The sequence below is a fragment of the Myotis nattereri genome (genome assembly GCF_964212035.1).
Source record: "Myotis nattereri genome assembly, chromosome: 3".
Classification (NCBI taxonomy): domain Eukaryota; kingdom Metazoa; phylum Chordata; class Mammalia; order Chiroptera; family Vespertilionidae; genus Myotis; species Myotis nattereri.
Genome location: NC_138077.1, coordinates 103,990,360 through 104,012,935, shown reverse-complemented (window position 1 = coordinate 104,012,935; position 22,576 = coordinate 103,990,360). Strand labels below are relative to the sequence as shown.

The following is a 22,576-nucleotide window of genomic DNA, read 5'->3' as shown; positions in this document are numbered from 1 at the left end:
ACTGCTCCTTGGACCAGGGCTGGCTGCATGCTGCTGCTGTTCCTCAGATGGGGCGGGCTGCTCATGAGGCTGCCACTCTTTGGACAGGGGCAGGTTGCTTTTCTGGCTACTGCTCCTTGTATGGGTGCGAGCTGCTCATGCAGCTGCTGCTCCTCACATGGGGGACAGGCTGCTTGCATGGCTGCTGCTCCTCGGTTGGGAGTGAGCTGCACGTGCAGCTGCTGCTCCTCAGGATGCTCACCCATCTGCTGCTCGTCGAACAGGTGCAGACTGCGTGTGGCTCCTGTTCCTTGGACCACTGTGGGCTGTGCAGGGCTGCCGCTCCTCAGATGTGGTGGGTCTGTCTGTGTGGCTGCTACTCCTTGGGCAGGGGTGAGCTGCTCGGTCGGCTGCTGCTCCACGTATGGGGGCAGGCTGCTCATGCAGCTGCTGCTCCTTGGATGGGGGCAGGTTTCTCGCACACCTACTGCTCCTCAGACAGGAGGAGGGTGTGGGCTGCACAGCTGTTGCTACTCAGATGGGGGCGGACTGCATGGGGCTGCCGCTCCTCAATCGTGGGCAGGCTGCTTAGGTGGTTGCTGCTCCTTGGACGAGGGAGTGGGCCACTCACACAGCTGACAGCTGCTGCTCCTTGGACAGGGGCAGGCCACGTGAGGCTTGTGCTCTTAGGCCTGGGGCAGGCTGCTCGCAGGACTGCTGCTCTTTGGACAGGAGTGGGCTGCTCACGTGTCTGCTGCTTGCGTGGTTGCAGTGCCCCAGGCTAATGCATTGGGCCGGTCAGAATGAAGCACACTTCAGAACTCACAGGAGCCTGTGCCCAGGGTGGCTGGAGACTCATTGACCGTTGGACCACAGCCAAGGTAGCAGGTCCCTGGCAGGAGTGTCTGTAGAGTCCCAGGTGTTATCTAATGGCACCCTGGGTGGGGGTGAGGCCTGGCTCCCAGTTACAGCAGCTCTCCCCTTAAAAACGCTAGACTTCTGTGGATGAGCCGGCCTCCTGGAACTGCTTACATGGTAGCAGAGGCTGCCTAGTTAGGCGAGCCCATTTAGCCTGACCCCGAAGGTCCTGTGGGATCTATCTGTGCCTGACTCACATACAAACACACACGTCCCACATGACCACACACTCCTCTTTTGGTCCATCACTGACTCACGCCTCTCCCTCACTGCTTCCTTCTTCCTTCCTCTGTAGTTGGGTCTGGGGTGTTATTGACCCGTTTGTGGATGGAGTTTCCTCTCCAGGTGTCTGGTTATGAGGCTCACTCTCTAGCATCTGGTCAGACAGGATAAAATTCACCTCGACAAGACACAACACAAAGGGACCAAAGCACTAATGTACTCAGGACAATAATAACCCCACTATAAGTGACCACCTGAGAAAAAAGAATTAGGGGTTTGAAAAGAGAACATAAATGATATTGAAGAGAGTGAGAAAGATAAGAGAGAAAAAGAAAATTGAGAAAAGCAGAATATATATATATATATATATATATATATATATATATACTAGGGGCCCAGTGCATGAAATTCGTGCACTGGGTGTGTGTGTGGGGGGGCGGGGGGAGAGTGTCCCTCAGCCCAGCCGGTCCCCTCTCACATACTGGGAGCCCTCAGGCATTGACCCCCATCACCCTCCGATCGCCTGATCGGCTCCTTGCCCAGGCCTGACGCCTCCGCCAGAGGTGTCAGGCTTGGACAGGGGACCCCCATCTCCCCCCAATCACTGGCTCTGGCCTCCACCCAGGCCTGAGGCCTCTGGCCCAGGAATCATGCCTGGGCAGGGAACCCCCATCTCCCTCTGATCGCTTGCTCCACCCCCCGCCCAAGCCTGACGCCTCTGACCCAGGCTTCAGGCCTGGGCAAGGGGACCATCATATCCCCCCAATCCCCGGCTCCGCCCCCCCACCCAGGCCTGATGCCTCGGCCAAAAGAGTTGACCCTCATCACCCTCCGATCACCAATCACCAGATCGGCCCCTTGACCAGGCCTGAGGCCTCCGGCAGAGGTGTCAGGCCTGGGCAGGGGACCCCCAGCTCCCCACGGTTGCAGGCTCCGCCCCTGCCCAGGCCTAACGCTTCTGGCCTAGGCGTCTGGCCCAGGCAGCGGGGACCTGCAGTGGCAGCGGGGGGCGCCGCGATCGTGGGCTTCGCTTTAGGCCCAGGCAAGGGACCCCTAGCTCCCGGGACTGCCAGCTTCGACCGTGCCCAGCTCCCATCGCTGGCTCCACCCCTACTTCCTGCTATCACTGGCCCGGGCGGCAAAGGCGCCTGATTCTCCGATCATGGCTGGGGGGCAGGGCAAAGGCGGCCCCAGGGCCGCCTTTGCCCTGCCCCCCAGCTCTTAGCTCCCCCCGGGTTTCAGATCACTGTCAGTGGCAGGGGGCTTCTTCCTGCTTTCCCTTTTGCCTCCCTGCATTGTGCCTACATATGCAAATTAGCCGCCATCTTGTTGGCAGTTAACTGCCAATCTTAGTTGGCAGTTAACTGCCAATCTTAGTTGGCAGTTAATTTGCATATAGCCCTGATTAGCCAATGAAAACGGTATTGCCGTATGCCAATTACCATTTTTCTCTTTTATTAGTGTAGATATGGGGGAAAACACCAGAGAACCAATACATAAACAAACAAAACAAACAAAAGTAATAATAATAATAAAAATAGAAAAAAAATACAAACACCAAACCCCCAGCAAAGATGGTGGGGGCAGAATCTGTAGATGCTGAGCTTATATATAGAAGATAAGGTTAAGAGTTGGATGAATATGGGGAGGATCTCAGTTCGGTATAAAGGAAGTAGAAAGAGGATGTGTGGATAAGAGGAAAGAGAACGAGAAAAAATAATAATAAATTTACAAAAAATTTGATTTCAAAAATGGTCTAAAAATAGCAAATAAAAATAAAATAGAGTGATGGAAAAATAATGTGAAAAGAAGTAGAAAATAAAGCAAAAAACAAAAACAGGAAAGCAAAGAAAAAAAGAGATAAAGTAATAAAAAAATAAAAATTAAAAAGTGAAGTGTTCCTTTGGCTGGCTTAAGATCCCAGTCTTCTGTACTGTAGTGTTTCTCAGGTTTCGATTGCTGGGACTGAAAGTCTCTCTTTAGTCCAGCCCCTTTGTGCTCTCAGGGACTATTTAGGTTTTTGTTTGTTTTTTAATCCTGTTACCATTCAGGGTGGAATCTGGGTGTGGCTGTATTAGTTGCCTGGATACTGGAGGGAGGGGCTATCTCTTCAGGACAAAATGGTTGCCCAGGTCCCAGGCTCAGGCATGACTCAGCACCAAACTCGCTGCCACTTCTCCTGGATCTCCCTCTCTCCCCAGATTCCACAATTCCACACCTTCTCCCACACTCAAGCCACGGGTAAGTGTCTGTATCTGAAAGGTCCTATGAACTAGGCTCTATGAAGAAAGGCACAAGCCACAGAGGCTGGAGAGGCTGCACTTCTGCACACTCCTCTCCTCCCGGCGCTCTTCAGCCTTTACTGACTGTGGACCCAGATCTAGAATCCCCTGATGACCAGCAGTTCTTCGAACCTTCTTTCCACTGTGCCCATCCCAAGGGACGTGGCCCAAGCTGGTGCCGTGTGGATTCCCTGTGATCCTCAGGGCTCAGAGTTCTGGCCGATTATCCTTCCCAGAGCCTTGACTTTACCTTCTGCCAGGAGTCTTCTGCCTTTCCTGGCTGCAAACTGTCTCCCAGCTGAATCTCCTCTGCCAGTTCGTGCTGGATGTTACTTGTTTCAACTGCTCACCCTATCTGCTCCGGGACAAGGCACGGGACACATCCATCTATACTGCCGCCATTTTGTCTCCTTTTCTGCTGGAAGGTTTTTGATCGCTGTTTCAATTTTGTCAGTAGTTATTGACCTATTCAGGTTTGTTTTACTCGTCTTGGTTGAGTTTTGGGAGCTTGTATTTTTCTAAGAATATGTCCATTTCATCTAGGTTGTCCATTTTGTTGGAATAGAGTTGTTCATAGTATTTTTTCATAATTGTTTGTATTTCTGTGGGATCGGTTGTTATTTCATCTCTTTCATTTCTGATTTTGTTTATTTGGGTCCTCTCTCTTTGCTTCTTGGTGAGCCTGGCTAGAGGTTCATCAACGTTGTTTATCCTTTCAAAGAACCAGCTCTTGGTTTTGTTGATCTTTTGTATTTTTTTTTTTATCTCTATGTTGTTTATCTCCACTCTGATCTTTATTATTTCCTTCCTTCTGCTTATTCTGGGCTTGTCTTGTTGCTCTATTTCTAACTCTTTGAGTTGTAGGGTCAGATAATTTATTACCATTGTTTCTTGTTTTTTGAGGTAGGCCTGTAGAACTATGAACTTCCCTCTCAAGACTGCTTTCACCGTGTCCTATAGATTGGACACAGATTTGGATTGTTGTGTTTTCATTGTCGTTTGTTGCCATGAGTCTTTTTATTTCTTCTTTGATCTCTGTTAACCCAGTCATTGTTTAATAGCATGCTATTTAACCTCCAGGTGTTTGATTTTTTAATTTTTTTTATTGTTGTTGATTTCTAGTTTTATGCCATTTTGGTCTGAGATGGTGCTTGATATGACTTCTATCTTCTTGAATTTAAAGAGACTTTGTCTGTGACCCAATATATAGTCTATCTTTGAAAATGACCCATGTGCACTTGAGAAGAATGTATATTCTGTGGCTTTGGGGTGAAATGTTCTGAAGATGTCAATTAATTCCACCTGATCTAGTGCATCATTTAGGATTTATGTTTTTTTGCTGATTTTTTGTTTAGAGGATTTGTCCACTGGTGATAGTGGTGTATTAAAGTCCCCTACTATGACTGTATTGCTATCAATCTCTCCCTTGATATCCTCCAAAAGTTTTTTTTATATATTTGGGTGCTCCTGTATTGGGTGCGTATATGTTTACCAGAGTTATATTTTCTTGTTGGATTGCTCCCTTTAGTATTATGAAGTGGCCTTCCTTATCTCTTCTTATGTCCTTCACTTTGAGATCTAATTTGTCAGATATAAGTATTGCTACCCCAGCTTTTTTTTTTTTTTTTTTCATTTCCATTCCCCTGAAAAATCTTTTTCCATCCCTTCACCATCAGTCTGTGTGCGTCCTTTTTTTCTGAGGTGGGTTTCCTCTAGACAACAGATATATTGGTCATGTTTTCTTATCCACTCAGTTACCCTATGTCTTTTGATTGGGGCATTTAATCCATTAACATTTAACGTTATTATTGATAGACACTTATTTGTCACCATTTTTTTTTCTTTACGCCTGTGTTCCTTCTTCGTTTCCTATTTCTTCTTTTTACAGCAGACCCTTTAGCATTTCTTGCATTGCTGGTTTGGTGGTAATAAACTTCCTTAGTTCTTTTTTGTCTGTGAAGCTTCTGATCTCACCCTCAATTTTGATTGATAGCCTTGCTGGGTACAGTATTCTTGGATTCAGACCCTTTGTTTGCATGACTTTGTATATTTCATTCCATTCCCTTCTTGCCTGATGTGTTTCTGTTGAGAAATAAGTCACTAGTCTGATGGGGGGTCCTTTGTAGGTAACTTTCTGTCTCTTTCTGGCTGCTTTTAAGATTCTTACTTTGTCATTGGTTGTTGCCAATTTAATTATAATGTGCCTTGGCATCGGTCTTTTGGGGTTCATTTTGTTTAGGACTCGGTGAGCTTCTTGGATTTGTGTGAGTTTTTTCTTTCCTATATCAGGGAAGTTTTCTGTCATTATTTCTTCAAACAGGTTTTCTATTCCTTGCTCAGTTTCCTCCTCTTCTGGCACCCCTATTATGGGGATGTTGTTTCATTTCATGTTGTCCCAAAGTTCCCTTAGGCTCTCCTCCTGTTTTTTAAGTTTTTTTTTCTAGATGCTGCTGTGCTTGGGTATTTTTTCCTACCTTGTCTTCTAGCTCACTGATGTGGTCCTCTGCTTCTTCTCGTCTACTGTTGATGCTTTCCATTGAGTTCTTTATAGCAGTGATGTCATTTTTCTTTTCTTCTTGGTTCTTCTTCATTTCCTCTTGGTTCTTACACATATTGTTGAATTTGTCTTCCATTCTTTTCAGCCACCTTATGACCATTTCTCTGAATTCTTTCATTGACATATTGCTTGCCTCCTTTTCGTTTGCTTCCTTTTCTGGTGATGCCTCCTTTTCTTTCATTTGCGGGCTGTTTCTTATTCTCCCCATGATCTCTCTTCTCTAGGTTTCTCATTATGTAGCTCTTTCTTTCTCCTTTCCGTGAGGAGGGGTAAGGCTCATCCGAGTCCACATATTCACACTGCTTGAGATCCGGTGTTCCTGGGTTTGTAGCTGGTCCCTGGGTGTCGTGGTTGCAGGGTCTCTGGATATATACGCTTCCGATAACAACAGCTCTCTCCTTCAAGATGGCATGGTCTCCACAGCAGAGCCAGCCACTCTGGGAGAGATTTCAGCAGCAGTGCAGGCGGCCCGGTTAGGGGAGCCTGGTCTGGCAGTCTCCAACAGTCCCCTGGAATATAGCTATCACTCACGCACAACTTTACACTCTCCCATACGTCCACACCCTCTCCTTTCATTCTCTCACTCACGCACTATCTTACAGTCTGCCTTCCCGTTGGCAGCCATCTTCCCTCTTCCTGAAATATCTATCTTTCTATATGTTCTTGTTATAATGTAAATCAGCGAGCTAAATATAAGACGCTTTAACAAGCCAAATTAATTAGGAGTCTTTATTACTCCAGCAGGCTAAGAGGAATATTGCTTCTCAAATTCTGAGCAAATATGGAGGAAGTTTTCCCTCTTTATATCTTTCCAGCCCTTTATCTCCCAAATAAGGGTTTTTCTAGACCTTATGCAGACTTTACAAAGAGCTCCGTGTAACTTATTTTTATTTTGCAGGCAGCTTGTAACCTTGAGCACATAACTAATAAATACCTGGCATAAGAGTATGAGAGTAGTATCAGCCCCTTTCGTTAGATGGCTAGCCTGCAAGGTCAGACAGCTAAGTTTATTTTCCCTATCATTCAATCAAGCTAAAAAAGCAACGTTAATTTACAGAATAAGGGACCATCTAAAATGACAGAGTTGACTATATAGAACAAGGGATCATCTAAAAATAGAGAATTTTAAACAGTAATTTTATAAAATAGAGATTATTATGCTTCATTCTGAAGTGCCTCATAAAGGTAGAGGTAGTTTAAAAAAGACTTTTTAGTCAATATCTTGTTAAAATTCATATCAAATACTGTTAATTTGGGAATGGCCAAACCACCTCTTTGACAGTACACATTTGTGCACTGGTTCGAGGGAGAAGGAAGAGCAAAGAGCTGGATGCCAGTGTGTTTCAAAATGAGGCAGATTAACCATTGTCCTTTATGCTCATGCATTGTGTTTTACTTCCCATTGTATATAGTGTATATAATGGACAAATGAGTCCTAATTTATAACATCTAGTCCTTCTAGATGTTAAAAAGGTTGCCAGTGTATGACAAAAATAGAGTTAGTAAACTAATGCATTTTGTACATTTGTGTTAAAATTTCTAGGAAAGATTATCTTCTGAATATTTGAGCAATATAGCCTACACTAAAGGCCTGATGCATGGATTCATGCAGGGGGATGGTGGGGGGTCCCCTCAACCTTACCTGCACCCTCTCGCAATTCAGGACCCCTCAGGGTATGTAGCAGTGCACCAAGCAGCAGGTGGCCAGGGAGGAGCCCAAGCTGGGGTGGGTGCCGTGTCACTCATGCTCATCCTGGCCTGCTGCACCTGCCTCTACCACTCAGTAGCACTGCCACGGAGTCAGGAGAGACTCCCACTGCCACAGCTGGGCTCACCAGCCATGAGCCCAGCTTCTGTATGAGTGGTGTTCCCCCTGTGGGAGTGCACTGACCACCAGGGGCAGCTCCTGCGTTGAGCATCTGCCCACTACTGGTCAGTGCGCATCATAGCAACTGGTTGATCAGTCATTCTGGTCGTTCCAGTCAACCTGTTGTAACAGTCACTTAGGCTTTTGTATATATACTAGAGGCCCAGTGCACAAAAATTTCTGCACTCGGAGGGGTCCCTCAGCCCGGCCTGTGCCCTCTCGCAGTCTGGGAACCCTCAGAGGATTTCCACGTGCTGGCTTAGGCCTGCTCCCAGGGGGATCGGGCCCAAGCTGGCAATCAGAAATCCCTCTGGCAGCCCGGCAGCCCTCGGGGGATGTCCACTTACCAGCAGGGAGCAGACCTAAGCTGCAGTCGGACATCCTTAGTGCTGCTGAGGAGCCGGGAGATGCTCCCGCCACCACCGCTGTACTGGCAGCCATCAGCCTGGCTTGTGGCTGAGCAAAGCTCCCCCTGTGGGAGCACACTGACCACCAGGGAGCATCTCCTGCATTGAGCATCTGCCCCCTGGTAGTCAGTGTGTGTCATAGTGACCAGTCATTCCCAGTCCTTCTGTTATTAGGGTCAATTTGCATATTACCCTTTTATTATATAGGATAGAGGCCTGGTGCACGGGTGGGGGCTGGCTGGTTTGCCCTGAAGGGTGTCCCAGATGAGGGTGGGGGTCCCACTGGGGTTCCTGGCCAGCCTGGCTGGCAGTTAATTTGCATATCTCGCTGATTAGCCAATGGGAAGGGTAGCGGAGGTATGTCTAATTACCATGTTTCTCTTTTATTAGATAGGACTAGTAGATGGTAGGTGGAGGAGGGGAGGAAGAGAAATTTGGTCTTAGGCTGCAATGTTTATATTTCAAAGACAACTTTCAGATCATAACTATTAAATGTGTGCAGTTTATATACACTATTGTTTATATAGTGGACAAATTAAGTCCTTTTTTGAAACATCTAGTCCATCTAGATTTTTAGAAGTACCAAACATATGTTAAATGTAGAGGTAGTAAAATATCATTCTTGTAAATATCTTTTTACTAAAATTTATAGGAAATACTATCTTTTCAGAATGAAATTGTTGAACTAATTCTGTGAGCAATATACTATAGTCTATACTTGTTCAGTAGTTTGGAGGGGGTGGAGAGATGCAAATCAAAACAACAATGAGGTATCATCTCACATCTTTCAAAATGGCTATCATCAACAAATCAACAAATGACAAGTGCTGGAGAAGATGCGGAGAAAAAGGGACCCTCCTTCACTGCTAGTGGAAATGCAGACTGATGCAGCCACTGTGGAAAACAGTATGGAGCTTCCTCAAAAAATTAAAAATGGAACTCCCATTTGACCCAATAATCCCACTTCTAGGAATATATCCAAAGAAATCAGAAACATCAATCAGAAAGGATATATGCACCCCTATATTCATAGCAGCATAATTTACAATAGCTAAGATTTGGAAACAGTCTAAGTGCCTGCCCATCAGCAGATGAGTGGATTAAAAACAGTGGTACATCTACACAATGGAATACTATGCTGCTGTAAAAAAGAAGGAACTCTTACCATTTGCAAAAGCATGGATGGACCTGGAGAGCATTATGCTAAGCAAAATAAGCCAGTTGGAGAAAGATAGATATCACACGATCTCACTCATTTTTGGACTATAATGAACAACATAAACTGATGAACAAAAGTAGAGCCAGGGGGAAAAATAATATTTTATAATATAATAGAAGTAATCTGTTATTTGCAGATTTTTAATATTTCTTACAACTTTTGTGATTATCATACTATGTTAGTACAGTTTTGGTAATATTATTATACTTAAAATTCTTTTTTCTTGAGATATTAATGTTTATTGCATGTAATATTATTATATTTAGGATCGTTTTTCTTGAATAATTGGTGTTTACTGCATGTAACATCATTATATTTAAAATATTTTTTCATGAAAAAAAGAGAGAAAATTTTAGCTTATTCTTTGCCGCCCTATAGGTTACATGCATTTCATTTAACTTTACTGTATATATTGTGAATATACTGGAAAAATAGGTCCTAATTTTATAACATCTAGTCTCTAGATATTAAAGAAGTTGCCAATGTATGACAAAAGTAGAGTTAGTAAACTAACACATTTTGTTCATTTTGTGTTAAAATTCATAAAACAGCTGTCTTCTGAAAAGGACTTTGGAAATCAAATTGTGAAATCTAAGTGACATATGTGCCCACTCAACCCATTGAGTTGATGGTGGGTCAGGAGGAATTGGGAGAAATGAAGGGTTCCAGACTAAAATGTTCCTATATGGAAGACACTTCCAGATATAACCATTGTTACATGTGTGTAGTTTATTCAACACCGCTGTGTACATAGTGGACAAACTTAAGTCCTTATTTGAAACATCTAGTCTTCCTAGATGTTTAGAAGTACACAAAGTATGTTAAAAGTAGAGGTAGTAAAATAACACATTTTATAGATATCCTTTTATTAAAATTCATTTCAAATACTATGTTTTGGAAATGGGATGATCAAACCACCTCTCTGAGCAGTACACATTATTATATTTGTACTGGTTCAGGGAGGAAGGAGAAGTGCAAAGGGCTTTATACCAGTATGTTTATAGTTAGGCAAGATTAACCATCTTCCCTTGCGCCTGTGCATAGTGTTCTACTTAGCTATGTATATATTGTATGTGAAGGACAAACTGTTCTAATTTACAATATCTAGGCTTTCCAGATGTTACAGAGGTTGCCAGTGTATGACCAAAGTGATTAGTAAACAAATACATGGTGTATGTTTTATGTTAAATTTCTAAGAAGGACTGTTCTGAAAACATGAGATGTAAAATTGTTAAAATCCCCTCTAAGCATTACAGATGCTTATTGTACTGTCCACTGTGTTGATAGAGATGAGAAGGGGAAGGATTCTAGGTCAGAAAGTTCCTTCCTATTCAGAAGACACTTTCAGATTATAGCCTCTACCTGCAGTTTAATCAAACTTAAATCCTTATTTGAGATGGCTAGTTTTTCTAGATGTTTGAAAGTGCACAACATATGTTAAGAGAGTTAAAGTGACACCCTTTAAGTATTTTTTCTGTTAACTCACAGGAATGGTGGTATTTGAAGAATGGAATTGTTAAATTTGATGTCTTGGAGAGTATGCTGACTGTTCACAAGGGAAGAGGAAGGAAAGGAAGTACAGGAAAAAGGGTTTTGTGCCCATGAATCTTTAGAGCAGTGGTTCTCAACCTTCTGGCCCTTTAAATACAGTTCCTCATGTTGTGACCCAACCATAAAATTATTTTCGTTGCTACTTCATAATTGTAATGTTGCTACTGTTATGAATCGTAATGTAAATATCTGATATGCAAGATGGTCTTAGGCGACCCCTGTGAAAGGGTCGTTCGACCGCCAAAGGGGACGCAACCCACAGGTTGAGAACTGCTGCTTTAGAGAAATAAAAATTATCTAACCATTATTACATACTAGAGATGCAGTGCACGAAATTTGTGCATGGGTGAGGTCCCTAGGCCTGGCCAGTGATCGAACAGTGAGTATCTGGCTTAGAAGGGAAGGTCCCAGTTTACCTCTGGGCCCTGGGCAGCACCTGGGCCCCCAGGCCCCTGCACATCCCCCTCCGCCTGAGTCATGGCGCCTGAGACCCCATGTGGAGAAGTGGTGAGTGCGGCCGGATGCCATGGGCCAAGGCGCAGCATGGACCTCTGGGCCACCCAGCGGTGCCACATGGAAGCCAGGTGGGCAGTGTGCTCTCTCCCGGCTGACCTCGCAGCCGGCTCTTGCAGTCCAGGCGGAAAGGCCGTGGGGGTGTGGGGTGGGCTCCTCGCAGGTGCCCAGCACCTGAGCATAGGGGCTTCCCTGTCACTCGAACCCTGGCATCCGGGGGAGGGTAGCAGGGGGAGTGAGAGTGAGCTCGCCGGAGACCCCGTCATATTCCCACCACACTTCTATCCCCATTTCCCCACCCCCCCCCCACCCCCCATCCCCAGGTAGCCAGTGAGAGGTCCCAGCGCATCACTGACATCCTCCATGTTACACACCACCCCCTGGTGGTCAGTGTATGTCATAGTGAGCAGTCGAACTCCCGATCTAGGGGACAATTTGCATATTAGGCTTTTATTGTATAGGATGTGCAGATTGGTTAATATTGCTGTGTATTCAAGGATAAACAGTCTAAATACCCAAAGTATATTAAAAGTAGAGGTAGTCAAATAATCCCTTTATAAAAGCCCTGTTGTTAGTTTTTAGGATGGACTATCTTTTGGGAGTGTCTTTGTTAATCCATCTCTTGGAGCCAGGTGTTTAGTCACTGACGTGGTGGAGGAGGGAGAAGAGGAAGGGTGAAGGGAAGGGCTCTTTGCTAATATCTCCATACCTAGAAGAAAGTTATAGGTTATAACTATAGGTCTATATGCATTTTTGTAAAGTTCCTGTGTTTATTGTGGACAAGATTCTTTATTTTGCAACATTGGAGTTTTTAGATGTTCTGAGGTGACAATGTCTGAAAAAAAGTAGAACTAGTGAATTAACCAATTTGTAAATATCTTTTTGTTATAATTGTTAGAAAATAGGCATCTTGGAAATGGAGTTGTTGACCCATCTCAGAAACGGACATCAGGACTTGTTCATGCGAGGGGTGTATGTGGATGTGTTCATATTCACATTGTGGTGATAACCACTGATGTGCATGTATCTCTTTAGGCTGTGCTATAGGAATATGTTGTTAATATTAAGCACTTCAGTCAAAATGTGCCTCCTTGCTGATATGTTAAAGTATAAATCATAATTCTCTTAGAAGCATTATACTTTGTGTAGTCTTGCTATGGAACATTAAGAGAATGCAGTATTTTAATTGTAACTTTGTGAATATCTTTTATCTAGAGGTCTGTTGCTATTTTTTGTCCTTTATGAAATTTTTGTCACCAAGTAAGGCAGGATTACATTTTCTTCCAGATTGAGTTGGTGCAGGGTATTCTTGGTTATCAAAATACTCATAGCTTTGGGACTTTGAAATAGTAAATATCCATGATGTGTGAGAAAGCATGATACATAACTATACCATCTTAATTACATAAAAATGGAAGCTTAGCTGTGTAGATACACAGGACTTAGAAGGACATGTCAGACTAAACTACTTGTGATTATGGATGGCTTTGTTCTTTGCTTGTGTTTTTCAGTTTCCTATATATGCACATGTTAACTTAAAAAAAATAAAAAATAAAAAAATTATCCACAAAGTTTATACCCAGATGGCTTCACTGATGAATTCTTCCCCCAGTTTTATTGATATAGTTTAAATATAATATTGTATAAGTTTGTATACACATTGGTATCATGTATGTATATATTGTGAAATGATTACCATTCCCTGGTGAATTCTACCAAATATTTTTAAAGGAATTTAAAAAATAAATAAATAAAAAGGAATTAACACTAACCCTTTATAAATTTTTCCAGGATATAAAAAAGAATTGAATTCTTCCCATTTTATTCTCTGACACCAATATTAACTGATACCAAAACCGACAAATACATCTCAAGAAATAAAAACTACACCAAGACCCTTATCAGAGCATCACTTCTCCAGAGATAAGCAATAAAGGAAGCTATTCTTTGTCTCATGTTTACACACCAAATGAAGTCCACATGGTGATAAATCTTCCAGAATTGGATGACCCTGGACATGCACAATCTTGGGAGAAAGGTCAGAAAGATCTCCTGTCTCCATGTTACCATGAACATCAGCCTGGGACTTTTGGACCTATAAACCCTATTTTGAATACAACTTACAACTTGCTGTTTAAAATTTTCAAAGAAATTAGTTTGGTATTTCCAGGTCTATTCATTCATTTGGGAGCTGAAGGAGAATTTGATTGTTGGGAGTCCAATCCAGATATCCAGGATTTCATGAAACAGAAAGGCTTTGGCAAAGATTTTACAAAACCAGAGTCTTTCTGTGTTCAAAAGCTGTTGGATATTATTTCAGCTCTAAAGAAGGGATCCATAGTCTGGCAAGGGGGTTTTGCTGATAAAGTGAAGCTTCAGCAAAGTACTGTAGTTCAAGTATAGAAACAGGAAGGGATGCTAATGAATTAAGTGTAATCATAGCAGCTGTCTTACCTGTGATCCTTTCTGTTCTGTGGTACTTAGATTGCATCAGTTATGGACAAGATTGGATAAATTACTATAGAGTGAAATCTCTTAATTTTTTTAAATGTCTACCAGTTTAAATATATATTTCATTTCAGTTAGTAATGAAATGTACTAAATATTCTCCCTCCCACTTATAAGTGTAGATGTAGAAATCCTCAACAAAATACCAGCAAACTAACATCTCTACCTGAAAAAGACAGCTACAAAAAACACCTACAGCTTACATACTCAGTGTTGAAGGACTGAATGCCTTCCTCCTAAGATCATCCACTTAGAACATCCTCCTAAGATATCCATGGCTGCCACTTCTACTCAGTGTTGTACTGCAGATTCTACCTAGAGTAATTTGGGGAATGTGGGGATAAAAGATTGGAAAGAAATAAAGTAAAACCATCTTTATTTGCAGATAACATAATTTTTATGTTGAAAATCCTAAGAAATCCACTAAAAAAACTATATCATAAAAGGCCTGTGGTTGTCACACCGTAACAGTGGAACGACCAAACAACCGGTCACCAGAAGGTGCTGGAGCACCTCTCAGGCCCACTCCCTCCCTTCCCCCCACACACACCCAGGGCATTTGAGGCGTCATGGGGCAGGGTGCCAGCAGTGTCTGTGGAGTGTGCGAGGCATCGCAGGGCGGCAGACATGGCCCTGATGCAGGCTAGGCCTAGGGGACCCTACATGCTCACAATTTAATCATGCGCTGGGCCTCTAGTTAGAACTAATAAATGAATTCATTAAAGTTGCAAGATGCAACTTTATTTCTATATAGTACTACTGAGAAACAAATATTTCTATATAGTACTACTGAGAAAACAAAAAATGAAATTAAGAAAATAATTCTGGCCAGGTAGCTAAGTTGGTTGGAGCATCATCCAGATACACCAAGATTGTGGGATCAATCCCTGGTCAGGGCACATGCAAGAGTCATGAATGCATAAATGAGTGGAACAACAAGTCTATGTCTCTCTCTTTCTCTCTCTCTCCTCCTCCTCCTCTTCCTCCCCTCCCTTCCTTTCTCTTTAAAGTCAATCAATAAATAAAATTTGTAAGAAAAGAAAATAATTCCATTTAAATGGAATAAAATATAAAGTACTTAGGAATAAATTTAACACAAGTGCAAAATGTATACTCCAAAAAACTCAAGACATTGTTCAAAGAAATGCAAGGAAAACTAAATAAATGAAAATGTATTCCATGTTCTTAAATTGGAAGACTTAATATTGCTAAAATGGCAATGCTCCCCAAATTGATCTATGGATTCAACACCATCCATCCCAGAATGCCAGCTGGCTGTTTTGTGGCAATTGACAAACATCATAAAATTCATATGGAAACTCAAGTGACCCATTATGCTCAAAATAATCTTGAAAAAGAAGAGCCAAGTTAGATGACTCATACCTCCTGATTTCACAACTTATTCTGAAGCAAGAATAAGTTGTAAGCTAGCCATGTTGATCAATGGAAAGTCCAGAAAAAAAAAAAAACATGTATAAATGGGTCAATTGTTTTCAACAAGGATGCCACAACAATTCTATGGGGAAACAAGTCTTTTCAAGAAATGGTGCTGGGACAACTGAATAGCCACATACAAAAGAATAAAGTGGATGCTTACCTCACACTATATACAAATATTAAATCAAACTTGACTAAAGATCTAATATAAGAGCCAAAACTATGAAACCCTTAGAACAGTGGTTCTCAACCTTCCTAATGCCGCGACCCTTTAATACAGTTCCTTATGTTGTGGTGACCCCCAACCATAAAATTATTTTCGTTGCTACTTCATAACTGTAATTTTGCTACTGTTATGAATCATAATGTAAATACCTGATATGCAGGATATATTTTCATTGTTATAAATTATGTTATCAACATAATTAAAGCATAGTGATTAATCACAAAAAAAATATGTAATTATATATGTGTTTTCCGATGGTCTTAGGCGACCCCTGTGAAAGGGTTGTTTGACCCCCAAAGGGGTCATGACCCACAGGTTGAGAACCACTGACTTTGAAGAAAACATAGGGGTAAATCTTTATGACCTTGAATTTGGCAATGAATTCTTGGATATGATACCAAAAGCACAAGCAACAAAAGAAATACATAAATTGGACTTCATCTAAATTTAAAACTTTTGTGCTTTATAAAAAAAGACAATCTGTAGACTGGGGAAAATATTTGGAAATCATATATCTGACAAAGGACTTGTATCTAGAATTATATAAAGAGTTCTTACAAGAGAAACCAAGATGGCGGCATAGGTAAACGCCAGAGATTGCTGCCTCGCACAACCACTTCAAAAATACAACTAAAAGACGAAACGGACATCATCCAGAACCACAGGAAGGCTGGCTGAGTGGAAATTCTACAACTAGAAGGAAAGAGAAAAGCATACCGAGACTTAGAGGAGTTGCGGTGCGGAAGTAAAATACAAAGGTGCGGAGGTGCATGTGGAGTGGGCTGGCGGCTGAGGGCGCGGTTGTCTGTTTCAGTCGGGAGGGAGTCTCAGGCTCTGAGCTCCAGTTCTGGGCGAGTCTCTGGGGACCCAGACTCAAACGGGAGAAGCAGGACTGTCTGGCAGCAGTCGGAACTCGAGGGCAGCTTTCTCTCTGAGGTACTTGCAGCGGTTGCTGGGACACTGAGAGGCAGAGCCTCTGGGGATGGGACTGAGAGCAGCCATAACTGCTTGCTCCGCCCGCCCTGTTGATCCCCTGGGACCCACTCTGCCCAAGCCCTGCACAGAGGCATTTGCTGGATAGTCTCAGGCAAAGGCTAGATTAGCAACTCCCTAGAGGACAGAAGTTCTCCCACTGCAGACACAGCTGATTCTCACAGCCAGTTGGCCTGGAAGTCAAATCCCCGCCCCCCCCCCCCCCCCCAGTGTTACCTACAACAATCAAGGCTTAACTACAACAAGACTGTGCACAAAGACCACTAGGAGGTGCACCAAGAAAGCATAAAAAATGCGGAGACAAAGAAACAGGACACAAATGACAGAATTGGAGGAAAGCAAAATGCTGGATATAGAGCTCAAAACCACACTTTTAAGGTCTCTCAAGAACTGTCTAGAAGCCGCCGATAAATTTAGTAAGGCCCTCGAAAAAACCGGTGAGACCGCCGATAAATATAGTGAGATCCTCAAGAAATCTAATGAGACCCCGATGTTGTGATAAAGGACCAACTAGAAATTAGGCATACACTGACTGAAATAAAGAATATTATACAGACACCCAACAGCAGACTAGAGGAGTGCAAGAATCAAGTCAAAGATTTGAAATGCGAAGAAGCAAAAAACACCCAACCGGAAAAGCAAAATGAAAAAAGAATCCGAAAATACGAAGATAGTGTAAGGAGCCTCTGGGACAGCTTCAAGCGTACCAACATCCGAATTATAGGGGTGCCAGAAGATGAGAGAGAGCAAGATATTGAAAACCTATTTGAAGAAATAATGACAGAAAACTTCCCCCACCTGGTGAAAGAAATAGACTTACAAGTCCAGGAACTGCAGAGTACCCCAAACAAAAGGAATCCAAAGAGGACCACATCAAGACACATCATCATTAAAATGCCAAGAGCAAAAGACAAAGAGAGAACCTTAAAAGCAGCAAGAGAAAGAAACTCAGTTACCTACAAGGGAATACCCATACGACTGTCAGCTGATTTCTCAACAGAAACTTTGCAGGCCAGAAGGGAGTGGCAAGAAATATTCAAAGTGATGAATACCAAGAACCTACAACCAAGATTACTTTATCCAGCAAAGCTATCATTCAGAATTGAAGGTCAGATAAAGAGCTTCACAGATAAGGAAAAGCTAAAGGAGTTCATCACCACCAAACCAGGATTATATGAAATGCTGAAAGGTATCCTTTAAGAAGAGGAAGAAGGCAGCGCACTCGGAGCTCCCGGATCTGTCTCTTGCTTCAACAGTGTTTGGACGGAACAGACCCAGGGACACCCCCTTCTTCCAGCCTCCGGCCACTCTCCTGCGTCTCAGCCACTCACCACCTTCAGGACCACCCCCGGGACCAGCCAACACCGGTTTTGTTTGGTTTATTTTTTTCTACCTTAAACTCCTTATTGCTGGACAACCATGAGCTCCCAGATTCGCCAGAATTATTCCACCGAGGTGGAGGCCGCGGTCAACCGCCTGGCCAACCTGCATCTGCGGGCCTCCTACACCTACCTCTCTCTGGGCTACTATTTCGACCGCGACGATGTGGCTCTGGAGGGCATGGGCCACTTCTTCCACGAGCTGGCCGAGAAGAAGCGCGAGGGCGTGGAGCATCTCCTGAAGCTGCAGAACAAGCGCGGTGGCCGCATTCTCTTCCAGGACGTGCAGAAACCTTCCCAGGATGAGTGGGGCAAAACTCAGGACGCCATGGAAGCCGCCCTGGCCTTGGAGAAGAACCTGAACCAGGCCCTTTTGGATCTGCATGCCCTGGGTTCGACCCGTGTAGACCCTCATCTCTGCGACTTCCTAGAGAACCACTTCCTGGATGAGGAGGTGAAACTCATCAAGAAGATGGGCGACCACCTGACTAACATCCGCAGGCTGGCCGGCCCCCAGGCTGGGCTGGGCGAGTATCTCTTCGAGAGGCTCACCCTCAAGCACGACTAGGAGCCTTTGGAGCCCAGAGGCCTTTCCGAGGCCCCCCCTGCACCCCCTTGGCGTCTCTGGCTTTTACCTGAGCCTCGTCCCGAAACGACTAGCCATTCCTTTAACCACTCCGGAGCCCTCTCCCATGCATTGGACCAAATGAGACAATAAAGCTTTCTGCAACAAAAAAAAAAAAAAAAAGAAGAGGAAGAAGAAGAAAAAGGTGAAGATACAAATTATGAACAACAAATATGCATCTATCAACAAGTGAATCTAAGAATCAAGTGAATAAATAATCTGATTAACAAAATGAACTGGTGATTATAATAGAATCAGGGACATAGAAAGGGAATGGACTGACTATTCTTGGGGGGGAAAGGGGTGTGGGGGATGCGGGAAGAGACTGGACAAAAATCATGCACCTATAGATGAGGACAGTGGGTGGGGAGTGAGGGCGGAGGGTGGGGTGGGAACTGGGAGGAGGGGAGTTATGGGGGGGAAAAAGAGGAACAAATGTAATAATCTGAACAATAAAGATTTAATTTTTTAAAAAGTTTTTAAAAAAGTTCTTACAATTCAATAATAAAAGTAAACAATTCAATTTTTAAATGGTCAAAAGAGATCTTGTATTAAATGTTCTTACCAAAATAAAATAAAATGAGCAAGAAGATCCGCATAGGTATTTCACCAAAGAAGATATACACATGGCCAATAAGAACATGGAAATCATTAGCCATCAGGGAAATGCAAATTAAAACCACAGTGAGGTACCACTTCACATTCACTAGGATGCCTAGAATAAAAAATACAAAGAATAATAACAAATGTGGGCAAGGATATAGACAAAATGGAATCCTCATACCCTGCTGGTGGGAATGTAAAGTAGTGCAGCAACTTTGGAAAACAATCTGGCAATCCTCAAAAATTTAAACATAGTTACCATTTGACCAAGCATTCTATTCCTAAGCATATATCCAAGAGAAATAAAAGCATATGTTCACACAAAAACAACAAATGTTCATGGCAGCATTATTTTTTCATTTATTAATTTTATTTGTTTATATTTTGTCCTTACACCATTTTTCCCCCTTCACCTGATTTAATAGCTGTAAAACACCAACGAGGAGGGGCTTCGGTTTCGCTGGCTCTACTTTAAAACATCATGGCTTTCTGTTCTGTTTCATATGAGAGGAAGGGGCCGCAGAGGGCCCAGCCCACGGGAGTGACTTTGGTTAAGTCCCTGGTCTTGCTGCATAGACGAAGCTGGGGTTCGAGAAGACACCGAGGCACAGGTGCGAAGTTCCTGGCTGGTCCCACCCAAGCCGGACAATGTGCTAACTCACTCCACCACCAGGAGGCAACTGTTCCATCTGGCTTTTCTTCTTTTGGGGTTGCTGGCGGGATGGGCGAGGGAAGGGAGACAAGAAAAGGGATGTAGTGTGGGATCGCGGTAGGTGAAGCGAGACCTAGGCCTGGAAAGCTTCCTCTCTTTCCGCGGGGGGGTCCGATGCGTGAGGATTTCTCCCTGACTTAAGACTGGGAGAGGGGAAGTTATGGGGCCGGGCAGCAGTTAAAGTTCTCTCGTCTGCAAGGGAACCTCTTCCTTCAGTTCAGAGGACGAGCTTTTAGGAAACGCTGCCTTCCCCGGTATGCGCATTACCCGGACTGGGTCAGACTCCAGAATTTAACTGTTTGCGGTGGATCTGAGAGAGGCAGCCAAGCTGGTTTAACTACATAGATAGGGATGGCTTCGAACTCCCTCTTTCAGCCCCCGAAAGGACGGGCTGGAATTCTAGAAAGTCCCAGAGGGAATACCAAAGTGAAAGGGAAAGGAAGTTATAAAACTAGATTGTCTTTCCCGATCTCCCTTCCCCATTCCTCGTCGGGGCGCCCCCTGCAGGCAGCCATCTCAGCACGCCTTCAGCACTTGCTGCAGAAGCGAGGCGCACGTCGTGGGCTGTCTCCCAAGGCACCAGGGTGGGCGAAACGAGCTGGGCTCGGCCTTCCGCGCCTCCAGGATAAGGCGGTGCGTGAGATAGCCGCGGCGCGGGAGGGCCACGTCGCTGTTGGCCAGCAGTCCCATGGGAAGGAAGTCATTGGCGCCGTCGCCCACGTAGAAAAGGCACTCGAAGTGCGTGCCGTCTTGGATCCGCACGCGCAGGGAGTCGCTGAGCACCTTGTGCTTGCACATATTGGTGGGGCACCGCGCGCAGCTGTGCGTGTGGAAGGGCCGCAGCGCCAGCAGCCCCCCTGCGTCGGGCCCTGACAGGTTGCTGAGGATGCGGCGGAACAGGCCCAGGTGGCCGGTGGCGCGCAGAGCTCTCTACGACGAAGGTGTTGGCATCCGAAATGCGAATCACCTCGAAGCCGGCTCCCTGCTTGGCCACACACTGCAGCAGGTCGCCCATGCCCCGGGACAGGGCGATGGCCTCACGGACGGCACGCAGGTCCCGCCGGCACACGCCCTGCTCATCCAGGTACTTGAAGACCCACTGCATGTACTCGTTGTAGAAGCCCTCGCGGTAGGTGGCATGCAGGCCGCTGGCCCCACGCTGTTTTCGTCCAGGATAGTTTCGTCCAAATCGAAGGTCAGTAGGAAGCGGGGCGCCCCTGCACAGCTATCCCGCCGTCCTGGGAGCAGGGGAAGAAGAGCAGCAAGAGGAGGAAGCAAGCGAGGGCAGGCGCGGCAGGCGCTGATCCGGGAGAGGCTGGTTAGCAGGCCTCGGCCAGAGGCGCTGGCACATCCAAGACCCTAGCATAGACAGACATGGAGGCCAGCAACCGGAAAACACCCACTCTTGGCTGGTACACCACCCGGAGCACTGCCTGTAGGGACTGTTGGTCTCTAGCCATCGTCCAGACCTCCTCTAGAGCAGCGGTCACCAACAGGTGGTCCGTGGACCACTGGTGGTCGGTGAGATCCGAAAGGTTGGCGACCACTGCTCTAGAGCAGTTTTGTCTTGAATTATCAAATCATTTTGTGTCACCCAAAAGAGTTCCTCAAATAAAAGGGGCACAGGATCTCTGAGCTTCTCCAGCAGGCTCCTCCCTGGTCGGTACCCTGGCCAGAGCTTGTGCAGGAGGCCACCAGTTGACATGTTTCTCTCACATCAATGTTTCTCTCACATGGATATTTCTCTGTCTTTCCATTTCTCTTCCACTCTCCTGCAGAGCTGCGGTGGCAGAAATCTGTCCCTGCTGAGTTTGAAGTGCAGAGAGTGGAGAGATGTGGGGAGCAGATATAGGGTTAAGCCTCAGACTGACCTATTGGCAAAGTCACAAACAAGTCCCAGCTTAGAGGGCACAGTCCTCAGCATAATTAGGCTTGACCTTATAACTCTCCCTAGATCTTGTCTGGGAAGCTGATGGGCTGAGGGAGGTGCAGGAAGTGGCCAAAACAAGTGAAACTCACAAGAACAGTGTAACTATGGTAACCACTACCTTGTTTACCTCTGACTATAAAATGAAGGCTCAGCTTGCCTCTGCATCTCTCTCTGTGGCCTCAGCCAGGCACAGGGAAGATCCACGGAGAATAATGCTGTCTCCGTGTAAATCATTCTTCTTCCCTTTTTTTTGTTTTTATAGAAAAGGTTTATATTGATGGAATTGACAGTTTTTCTTTTTGTGTCAAGAGCTAACTTTGATGTGTTAAAACTAAGTAAAATGCATTTACTCAATCCAAAACAGGCATTAAAAAGAAAAACCCCAAATGCTCTCTTGTATCCATTATAAGAGTAGGACTGGCGCTTTCCCCTATTACCTGAGTCCTGATCTATCACCCCAGGGAGAGCTTGCCAATCCTGCACTTTCCCGGGATGGGAAGGCTGCCAGTGGGGTTAAGGATAAGGCTCCTTGGGCCTACCTTCTCCCATGTCTTTACATTTACCTTTCCTTCCTCAGAAAGGTAAATGTACATAAAATGGACATACTTCTTGTATAAAACGTTCTGTCTGGGAGTAACATTAACTCCT

General features: G+C 44.5%; 1 protein-coding gene and 1 pseudogene across 2 annotated transcripts; one reads left to right on the top strand and one right to left on the bottom strand.

Annotated features, from left to right (window-relative positions):
- Positions 1–17,971: 17,971 nt before the first annotated feature.
- On the top strand, positions 17,972–18,757 carry LOC308516419 (ferritin light chain-like). The gene has a single exon (XM_081087380.1). It carries the CDS (start codon positions 18,099–18,101, stop codon positions 18,624–18,626), a length of 528 nt encoding a protein of 175 aa, XP_080943506.1. The 5' UTR covers positions 17,972–18,098; the 3' UTR covers positions 18,627–18,757.
- A 1,757-nt stretch (positions 18,758–20,514) lies between these two features.
- On the bottom strand, positions 20,515–21,349 carry LOC308515164 (phosphoethanolamine/phosphocholine phosphatase-like; annotated as a pseudogene). Its single transcript has one exon. The product of its transcript is annotated as a phosphoethanolamine/phosphocholine phosphatase-like (transcript).
- Positions 21,350–22,576: the final 1,227 nt, after the last annotated feature.

Bases quoted from the DNA above. Each gene is read 5' to 3' on its own strand.
- LOC308516419 (XM_081087380.1), top strand. From the start codon at position 18,099: ATGAGCTCCCAGATTCGCCAGAATTATTCCACCGAGGTGGAGGCCGCG.